The 10,084-nt window shown below is 38.3% G+C and overlaps 1 protein-coding gene across 1 annotated transcript in view; it reads left to right on the top strand.

The window, feature by feature from the left end:
• The window catches only part of map2k7 (mitogen-activated protein kinase kinase 7), a 9,503-nt gene extending 537 nt beyond the window's left edge, over positions 1-8,966 (top strand). Inside the window, exons 3-10 of the mRNA XM_016253562.1 lie at positions 698-811; positions 1,492-1,611; positions 3,192-3,299; positions 3,420-3,599; positions 3,724-3,804; positions 4,829-4,971; positions 5,059-5,104; positions 5,790-8,966. Of these exons, the coding sequence (XP_016109048.1) occupies positions 698-811; positions 1,492-1,611; positions 3,192-3,299; positions 3,420-3,599; positions 3,724-3,804; positions 4,829-4,971; positions 5,059-5,104; positions 5,790-5,930 (933 nt within the window). The 3' untranslated portion in view covers positions 5,931-8,966. The remainder of the gene's footprint in view (positions 1-697; positions 812-1,491; positions 1,612-3,191; positions 3,300-3,419; positions 3,600-3,723; positions 3,805-4,828; positions 4,972-5,058; positions 5,105-5,789) is intronic.
• Positions 8,967-10,084: the final 1,118 nt, after the last annotated feature.

Raw genomic sequence — 10,084 nt, forward strand, 5'->3', positions numbered from 1 at the left:
TACATATCGACCAATGCAATATACCAAGCGCAGCGCAAATTAGCGAAGTCGCAAATAAAGAAATAAAGAAGCCACGGTACATTGAAAAAAAATGGAGGCCAAAAAAATGAAGGTTTGCTAGAAGTTTTAATAAAGCTGGTATTGCATGACTTCTAGTTGAGGGTTCAAATTAGTCTTTTATTTCCTGAAGCAAATTAAAAATAACATGGCTTGGCAAACGATATGTTCAGATAATGTGGTGTTCTGGCATTCAAAATAAATTAATACGTGTGGAAAAAATCCTCTCCCTTCTACCACGTGCTCTCTGTTCTCTGTGGTGCCTCCTAGCAATAATTGCAGCCATTTCAAGTGCAAAATAGTTTGACATGCTTTTTTTGGGCGTTAAATAATGGCGCAAATGCCAGTAATTTGACGAGCGCGAATGTTAGTAAAATTTGAATACTCTTCACCCATAACTTTTGTGTCTGAAAGGGGAGCTCCTACAAATGCATATTCAATAAGGTCAGGTGTTACAATAACTGTCCACGACTTTTCAGCATTTATTCATCACTGTGCATCTTTAGTAAAACGTGACCGTACAAATTTAACTCCAAAAGACGGTTTGCGCTGGCGCAAGCTGTTAATAAAACTGGCCCATAGTCTTTAGGTATTGAATGTGGGAAAAGAGTCTGACCTCTTGTGTGTGTATGTTCTTCAGCGTTACCCTGCAGAGGTGACGGATCTGATCAGTGAGGGGGAGATCGGCAGTGGAACCTGTGGACAGGTGTTTAAAGTTCGCTTTAAGAAGACTGGCCATGTCATCGCAGTCAAGGTCGGTTCAGCTCCTGGTTTCTCGGCTCTGTTCGTCCCTGATAATAGTTTGGGTTTTTTTTTGCTTGTTTTTTAAAAACTTTTTTATCAGCAACCCCTAAAAATTATGAATACCTTGCAAGGGACCCCGTTCCTAAATTATAAAATCAACAGTATATTTTAGTACTCGGACTTAAAGGGATAGTTCACCCAAAAATGAAAATTTTATCATTTTCTCCCTCATGCCATTCCAAACCTGTATGACAAAACTTCTTCTGTGAAACACACAAAAATATATTTTTAAGGATGCTGGTTACCAAACAGTTTTGTGTCCTATTGACGTTTTGTCAATAATATACCAACATTCTTCAGATTATCTTGGTTTGTTTCACAGAAGAAAGTAAGTTATAAATCCCTTTAATCCCTTTATACTGAGAAAAATAGTAGGTGTGATATCAAATGTTAAAATTTGTGGCATTTACATAGTCATTGTACTAAAGCCAAAAGAAATTCCAATCAATCAAATTTTTGGATGAAGGCGTTTGTGTATCCTTGTATTTGTCGTCTTGAACTTTCCTTGTAATTAGTCATTAAGTCATTAAGGCAGCAGTAATTACTGTTTACTAATTACATCACTGCTCTTGGTTTTTGTTGTTCTAGCGTTTATGTGAGCGTGTTTCCATTGTGTGTTTTTCCCTGCAGCAAATGAGGAGGACGGGTAATAAAGACGAGAATAAGAGAATCCTCATGGATCTGGATGTTGTGTTGAAGAGTCATGACTGTCCATACATCATTCAGTGCTATGGAGCAATAGTCACCAATGTGAGTAACATACTCATGATCTGTGCTCAATTACCGCATTCATGGTCTGTGGCGTGTTGCTTTAATGATCGGATTTGTTTTATTGGTATTTCAGTTAGGCATTGTTACTCTTGAAAATAGTAGAAGTGGTCTGATGTCTTTGAAAAGGTTCCAAATTTTATTTTAAATTTTTAGGAAAAACACAAATCATCAATCTTTGACTGCTTTGATCTGCAATCTCCGACTCTCTCTCTCTCTCTCTCTCTCTCTCTCTCTCTGTCTCTCTCTGTGTGTGTGTGTGTGTGTGTGTGTGTGTGTGTGTGTGTGTTAGTGTGCATCAATTAAAGCAGCACATTAATATAGAACGGGGATTAAATTGACTTGGAACTACCTGTGCATTTAACGGTTTTACTGCATACCCGCCAGCCAATCAGAATCCAGTATCTAGACAGACCATGGAGTAATTAGATTCAAAACTTCTAGCAATCCTTAATTTTTTAGCCTCCAGTTTTTTTCAACGTACTGTGGTTTCTTTATTTCTTTATTTGCGTCTTCGCTAATTTGCGCTGCGCTTGGTATATTGTGTTGGTCGATATGTAAATGAGATGTTGTGTCTGTGTTCTTTAATTTGCGTATTATTAGTAAATCACCCGCAGAAATTTCCCTTCCCATCATCGCTGTTTTGGAATTGCGCTCTCGCGCTAATTTGTCCTGTTTAGTAAAACTGGCTAAATTTGTTTAAATTTTTTGGAAAAACACAAATCATCAATCTTTGACTGCTTTCAGTTAATTACTGTGTTTTAGCTGCCAACCTGAAATTTTTTGGATATTTCTGAAATCTGTATGATCTATTTCATTTTGTAGCCATATACCATAATAGTACTCCTAGGGCCAGTTTTACCAACAACTTGCGCCAGCGCAAAAAAACGTCTTTTGGCATTAAAATTGTACTGTCAGGTTTTACTGAAGATACGCAGTGATGAATTAGCACTGAAAAGGCGTGGACTAGGGCTGCATGATATTGGAAAAAAAATCACATTGCGATATTTAGTTTTTCTGCGATATTGTGATATGAAAAAAAAAAATCACCAGATGACTTGAATAGCTCTATTTGGAAAAAAATAATCAATAATTGGGGTGATTTTGTAGGCGAGTAAATCAGCATAGAAAATAAACAAATTACAAGCATAGATAAAAAAATGTATGTGTGTGCGCAGCGCAATCTGCAATCTCCGACTCTGTGGTTTCTTTATTTCTTTATTTGCGTCTTCGCTAATTTGCGGTGCGCTTGGTATATTGTGTTGGTCGATATGTAAATGAGATGTTGTGTCTGTGTTCTTTAATTTGCGTATTGTTAGTAAATCACCCGCAGAAATTTCCCTTCCCATCGTCGCTGTTTTGGAATTGCGCTCTCGCGCTAATTTGTCCTGTTTAGTAAAACTGGCCCATAAAGTACTAAAATAAAAATGGAAGTTTTTAGGAACTTTGCTTGCAAAGAAATTTACAGATTGGACCTCTTGAACTTGAATTGAATGCCACTGCTTAATGCTGAATGTATTGAATTACCCGAATTATTCAATGGTGTCTCTCTTCTTCTGTAGACGGATGTGTTCATCGCCATGGAACTAATGGGGACGTGTGCAGAGAAGCTGAAGAAGCGGATCCAGGGGCCCATTCCAGAGGCCATTCTGGGAAAGATGACCGTGGCCGTAAGACTTCCTTTAAATTCACCTGATTTAGAATAGTATCTATTATTGGTTAGATATTGGTCTGTTTCCAAGTTTAACCTCTCAGATCTCTTTTTATCTTGCTCTTCTTTTCCTATGTAGATCGTAAAGGCTCTGCTTTATCTAAAAGAGAAACATGGTGTCATTCACCGAGACGTGAAGCCATCTAATATCCTGTTGGATGCCAAAGGGCAGATCAAACTGTGTGATTTTGGCATTAGCGGCCGACTGGTAGATTCTAAGGCCAAGACTCGCAGCGCCGGCTGTGCTGCCTACATGGCGGTAAGCACATGGTCCCAGAGTTTGAGTTTCAGAGTCATACAGTTTCAGGATTTTGAAAAATGTAAAATAAATAAATCTTATGAAGTGAAATATTATGCATCGTGCATATATATATTTTTTCTAGCCTGAGAGAATAGACCCTCCAGACCCCAGTAAGCCAGACTATGACATCAGAGCTGACGTCTGGAGTCTTGGCATTTCTCTGGTGAGTTCTTCCTACATTTTGTTGAACCAATACTTGTTTACTTGGATTACTTTGCTGACCAACAGTTGGATTTGTGTAGGGGGTGTTATAATTAATTATGATCACTCTCATTTAATTTTTATCAAAAGTTTGGGGATCAAGAAAGAAATTAATACTTTTATTCAGCTAGGATTTAAAAAAAATTATGCTCTGCAATCAGTTATTTTAAATGGAAGTAATATTTTACAATATTTCGGTTTTACTCTAATTTTCATTAAATAAATGCAGCTTTGGTGAGCACAATAGACTTCTTTGAAAAACATTTTTTAAAAATCATACAGACTCCAAACTTTTGAACGGTTGTGTAAATGTAAGTAAAGAGCTGTATTTCAAAATACAATCTACTAGGGGTGTAACGGTACATGTATTCATACCGAAGTGATCATCCCTATGCCTTTGAAGGGCAGAGCCCTTGGAGTGGGGACTTTGGAGTGAGCAGGGCACGTGTGTGCCATTATGTAGTTGTTTGGAATGCACTTGGCAAAGGTAGCGACATTTCCTCATTATCTTCAGCTGGCATGTTCCCGTGACAACGCAGCACGGTGTCCGTCAGCAGATGTTGCTGTTTTACTGGCATATATGTCTTTTTATTGTTGTTAGCATAACTGTTGCTAATAAACATACATTATATTTATTTATTTATTAAATATGCTATATAATAAATGGAAACTAATATATAAAACTTTTTAAAATATAAAATGTATATTTTTTATGCCGGTGTATGTCAGCGAATCAGCTAACGGGCACAGTGCTGCGTTGTCACGGGAACATCCCAGCTGAAGATAATGAGGAAATTACGTCGCTCCCTTTGCCAAGTGCATTCCAAACAACTACATAATGGCACACACTATACCCTTCAAAGGCATAGGGATGATCACTTCCATTTGGAATTTGCCCCGTGAACCGTACGGTACGAATACGTGTACCGTTACACCCCTACAATCTACATGTGCAACTGTAAGTAATTATCCCTCCTCACCTGTAGGTGGAGCTAGCCACGGGACAGTTTCCTTACAAGAACTGCAAGACAGACTTTGAGGTCCTCACCAAAGTTCTGCAAGAGGACCCGCCGGTCCTTCCTCTTGGCATGGGCTTTTCCCCTGACTTTCAGTCCTTTGTCAAAGACTGGTACACACATGAATTTACATAAAAGTGAAATTTTAGCACCATTATCAGTCTATTGTGTTTACGTGTGAGTCTTCTCTGTCTCCACAGCCTCACAAAGGATCACAGAAAAAGGCCAAAATACCACAAGCTGCTTGTAAGTCTCAATCTCTCATGTAACTTGAGCATTTGTTGTTTAAAGTGATATTCACCCTTCGTTCGTCTTCGGAACACAAATTAAGATATTTTTGATGAAATCCGAAAGCTTTCTGACCCTCCAATAGACAGCAAGGATCCTAAATCAAGGTCCAGAAACGTAGCGAGGACATCATTAAAATAGTCCATGTGACATCAGTAGTTCAACCGTAATTTTACGAAGCTACAAGAATACTTTTTGTGCACAAAGAAAACAAAAATAATGACTTTATTCAACAATTCATCTCCTCCGCGTCGCCCTGGCGCCATTTTGGAAAGTATCACATATGTAAACAACATATGTACGCGGATACCTTGTTTACGTTCAGATCAAAGCGTAAACAACTTAACTACGTATCCGTGTACATATGTTACCTTACATACACACCTTACTACGTTTCTGGACCTTGATCGTGTAAGGATCCTTGCTGTCTATGGGAGGTTCAAAGAGCTCTTCGGAATTCATCAAAAATATCTTATATTGTGTTCCGAAGATGAACGAAGATCTTACAGGTTTGGAACGACATGAGGGTGAGTAATTAATGACCGAATATTCATTTTTGGGTGACCTAACCCTTTAACATCAAACATCTTGTATAGCCTGTTATGATTATGTGTTCACACTAGTGCTCTTTTTTTGTTTATAGGAACACAGTTTTATCCGTCGTTACGAGGTGTCAGAAGTAGACGTGGCGGGCTGGTTCCAGACCGTGATGGAGCGCACAGAGTCTCCTCGCAGCAGCCAGTGCTTCAGCCATCACCAGCTCCACTCTCTCTTCAGCAGGTAGCCAGGCGGAGAACGAGAGAAATGGAGGGATGGCGGGAGAGAAAGAATGATGCTATTGTGAGAGGTTGATTTAGAGACACAGATGGACAGGTTTGAAATATAAATTATGTAAACGAGAGAGACAGGATGGAGTGGAAATGGACTGTTTGAGCGATGGCTGAAACAAAAGAGAGAATGTTCATTTGGGAGTTTGACTGATCGACAGACAATCCTGGGCAGGTTTGATGTAAATCTTTTTTCAAAAATTGTCCTTCTCATCCACCCATCGAACAGGATGGACCATTACAGGTTGCAGTCTAACAAGGTCACTGTGACACACGCGCACACGCACATTTACAGTAACACACTGTTTCACCAAACCACGATCACTAACCGCCGTATAAAGGTTAGCCACAAGAGTAAGCGTACAGTCCGTTTACTTCAAAATTCAAATCCACATGTCATAAAGTCCTCCGTAGCCCCTTACTCAGGGACTGAACAGAGTAGTCGAACAAAACACTGTGCAATGGTATGTGTGTGTGTGTGTGTGTGTGTGTGTGTGTGTTATCCGTTTATCAGTTCTAGCTCTTCACTTTCTTGTACGGTTTAAGCAATTAGCGAGATGATAGCAGTGTGATATATCAAAAACTATGTTTTATAGAAGTGTTATTTTGCTTGCAAGCATCAGCAGATATTTCAGTAATTGTAACGTGTACTTAAAGAGTTAGTGATTCTTAGTCGTAGAGCTTCTAATCGTTGGTGTTTAGATTGTTATAACTAGTTTGGTCTGGAATTTCATGTATTGAAGTAGATATATTGGCTAAGAGAGAAGGTTGTATATTAAGATAAAACTAGTGGTTGACCGATAAGGTGAAGTGTGTATCCCAATTTAATATGCAGAGACGACTATAAATGACCAATTTTTGTTTGTCTGAAAAACCTGACTCAGCGACATTAGTTAAACCAATGGTGTAAATCTGCTTTGACCAATGGCAGATGGGGGAAATGTTCAGGAAAACCTGTGTGAAAATGTTATAACATTTTAAGTGTCATCGGTATTTGTGTAATTCTGTTACGCTAGTCATTCAGAAATTACACACTTCACTTTCATTGACCGATGACAATATCTTGAAACAATTCTGTTCATCGGCCAATTAATCTCAAAATGGCCAAATATTGGATTATGTATCGGTCTATCACTACATAAAACACAAAAAAATTAGCCCAGAATGTGTAAAGTTGTACACAGTGCACACCTCAGGAAGTTAGAAGTTACAAATGGGTATTTTAACCAGATTTAGCTGTGTGTTTCAGTCTTAGAGTGCGAGGAAGACACCGCAATCAAGTCACCAAAAGCATAGATGAGAGATGTTGTCATAGTCACTCAGAGTGGTGTTGAGAGACAAGCGGGTTTGTGCAGCGAGAGCGGTTTGTTTCGAGCGTTTCCTCCACAAGAGCAAAAAAACATTTCTGCTCTGATTCACCCGACTCATCTACCCAGACAACCGTTCATCATTTCATTCTCTTCACTGTTCTCGTTTTCCCATGAGCATTTGAGTTCCCACAAAACCAAAGCTTGTTTGTTTGTTTTTTTAAAACAGCACTGCTTTTTTTTTTTCTGCAAAGCTGTTGTTCTCAGAGGATTTCAGCACCTGCTTGTGGGTTGTGCTGAAGATGTTCAGCGACTTTCACAACCAAAGCTGTAGAGTTTGAGAGTCACTGCTTTAAAAAGCCAAATCACTGCTAGACTGAGTGAGAAAGCGTGGGAGAAGAAAAAAAATATGACTAAACGAATCAGCAAAGAGAGATTTAGATGGTAACTGTACGTTGAGACAGGAAGTATGGCGTTATATAAGGGACTGAAGAAAGAGTAATGAACGTAGCAGAGGAAAATAGGAGGAAGGCATATAGAAAGTATTAAAGAAAGTCTCCAGTGAAGTCTTACAGAAAGTATCAGCTGATTTTTAGAGACGGTAACAGGTGTTGGTTGTTTTCTAGATTGCTAGCTGGACGTTGCATAAAAGCTTTCAATCGTTTTGAACCAATGTACCAATTTTTATTTGTAGGGGTTAATTAGTTTGTGTTGTTTTGCGTCGTACTGTTTTTCATTATCCTTGAAACTTTGTTTGCTATTATTATTACTATTATTATATTTATTTATTATCTTACTTGCTGCTACTGTTTACTTTAGATGCTGCTGTCAATGATCATATTCCCCAAAGGAAAACCTTTTTCTTTTCTTTTTTTTTTCTGAACCAAATGCATAAAACACTGCAATGTCTACACATTTACCAAATACGAAAATAATTACCTGTACAATGCATGATGTGATCCTTTAAGAGGAAAAGAGAAAGCAAGCCAGGAAGTGAAGTAAATATATATATATACTTATATCTATATTTATATCAAAATAGTTTGTTTTTGAAACTATGCCACTATGCCAACTCACACAAACATCGCCGCTCACTGTAGGCAACTAATAAGAATGACTTCCAGTTATTTGTACAAAATAACAGACACCAGCTGGTAATATCTATATATATTTGAGCTAGGTTTTCTTCGTTGCATCCTTAGCTGTGGGTCACGCAGGCAGATATGTTTTTTTAATTGTCCTCCCGTGTCCGTCCTGCAGTGGATGAATTCATGAGTTTTGAATACATTCTCCTCTTTAAATATTTTATGCTAATGTGTCAATTAAATACATTTTTTAGTCAAGGAATTCTGTATATTTTACCGCAGATTCTAGATTTCCATTAGTTTTCCATTGAATCAGATTGACAGATCAGTCAAAAGATCAGAAAATGCTTTGTTTTTTCTAACACTATATACTATATAGCAATGATCTGTAGCCGTTTACCTCCCAAGAGTTTCTTCACTCCTTTCAGATGCCAAATAGAATCTCTTAACTGGACTCTCGCCGTCAACTTAACACTGATTTCCTGTTTGGCGTTGATGTTCATCACAGATACTGTGGTGCCTGCCTGTCTGTCTGTCCGTCATTCTCTCAGTAGACCTTATAGATACGACCCAGCATTACACACCAAAGGTGTCATCAATATTCAAATTCAAACCAGTGGCGTTGTCGTCATTAGGATGATTATTGTTATACTAGATGATGCTGGATTGTAATTTCCACTTCATGGATGTAATTTCCTGTGAGACAGTGGCGGGTCACCCTTCACTGTTGGGGTTTTATTTTGGACACACACACACACACCTCTATGGAAATATGATCTGAGATGCTAATCTATATGGTTTATGCTTGGTTTAAAGTGTACTTCCATTCACTGTTTTCTGGCACTATTTTCATTTGTAATTATTGTTTTTTTAATTTGCTTTCTGAAATCAAAGCATCAGTTCTTTATGTATGTGTGTTTTGATGATCTGAAATGGGCGTTTCTGTGAATAGGACAGAGATATTGAACCCATTTCTGCCGACGGTAGTCGTACACGTCCCGAACACCAAATGTTGTTAACTAAACCAGTGCGTTCTGCTGTTTCATTAGTTATTGTTTATCTGTGTATGATTGTGTGTGTGTGTGTGTGTGTGTGTGTGTGTGTGTGGCAGCATCACTGTTATTTTTGGAGTGTGTGCTCAGGCGTGTACTTTGCCGTCATGGTGTTTTGAGTCTATTACTTTTTAAAATTGTTATTGTTATTATTTTGTTAAATTATCATGATGCCCCATCTGTAATTAAACCAAATACTCACTATGCAGTCACTCAAATCAAGTCCGTTTGCGTTTTTCCCCGGAACTTCCTGTATGTACACACACACACACCTACACACACACAACTACTGGAGTCTCCATGAAGAGCGAGTGCATATCACATCCTCAGCTAGAGCGGAGAGAGAATTTACGATCAATAGAGAGTCTTTTCTTTTGTTTTTCTTCAGTGAGCTGACCTATTTAAGGATTGTACTGGGATGGGGTGGGTGGGATGTGTTTGGGGTCAGATTCGGGGGGGTTGGTAGTTTGGAGAAATCGTTTGTTCAGTGCTGTAAGTATATCAAATGCATGTTACGATCTCTGAAGTAACTGCTATTGATTTTACATTTTGTTTTGGGTTGGAGGGGGGAGGGGACTAAAATCTTTTCTTTATTTATGACACACACACACACACACACACACACACACACACATATATATATATATATATATATATATATATATAT

This window comes from Sinocyclocheilus grahami, unplaced genomic scaffold, assembly GCF_001515645.1.
Source record: "Sinocyclocheilus grahami isolate Dianchi unplaced genomic scaffold, SAMN03320097.WGS_v1.1 scaffold1188.1, whole genome shotgun sequence".
In the NCBI taxonomy this organism is placed as follows: domain Eukaryota; kingdom Metazoa; phylum Chordata; class Actinopteri; order Cypriniformes; family Cyprinidae; genus Sinocyclocheilus; species Sinocyclocheilus grahami.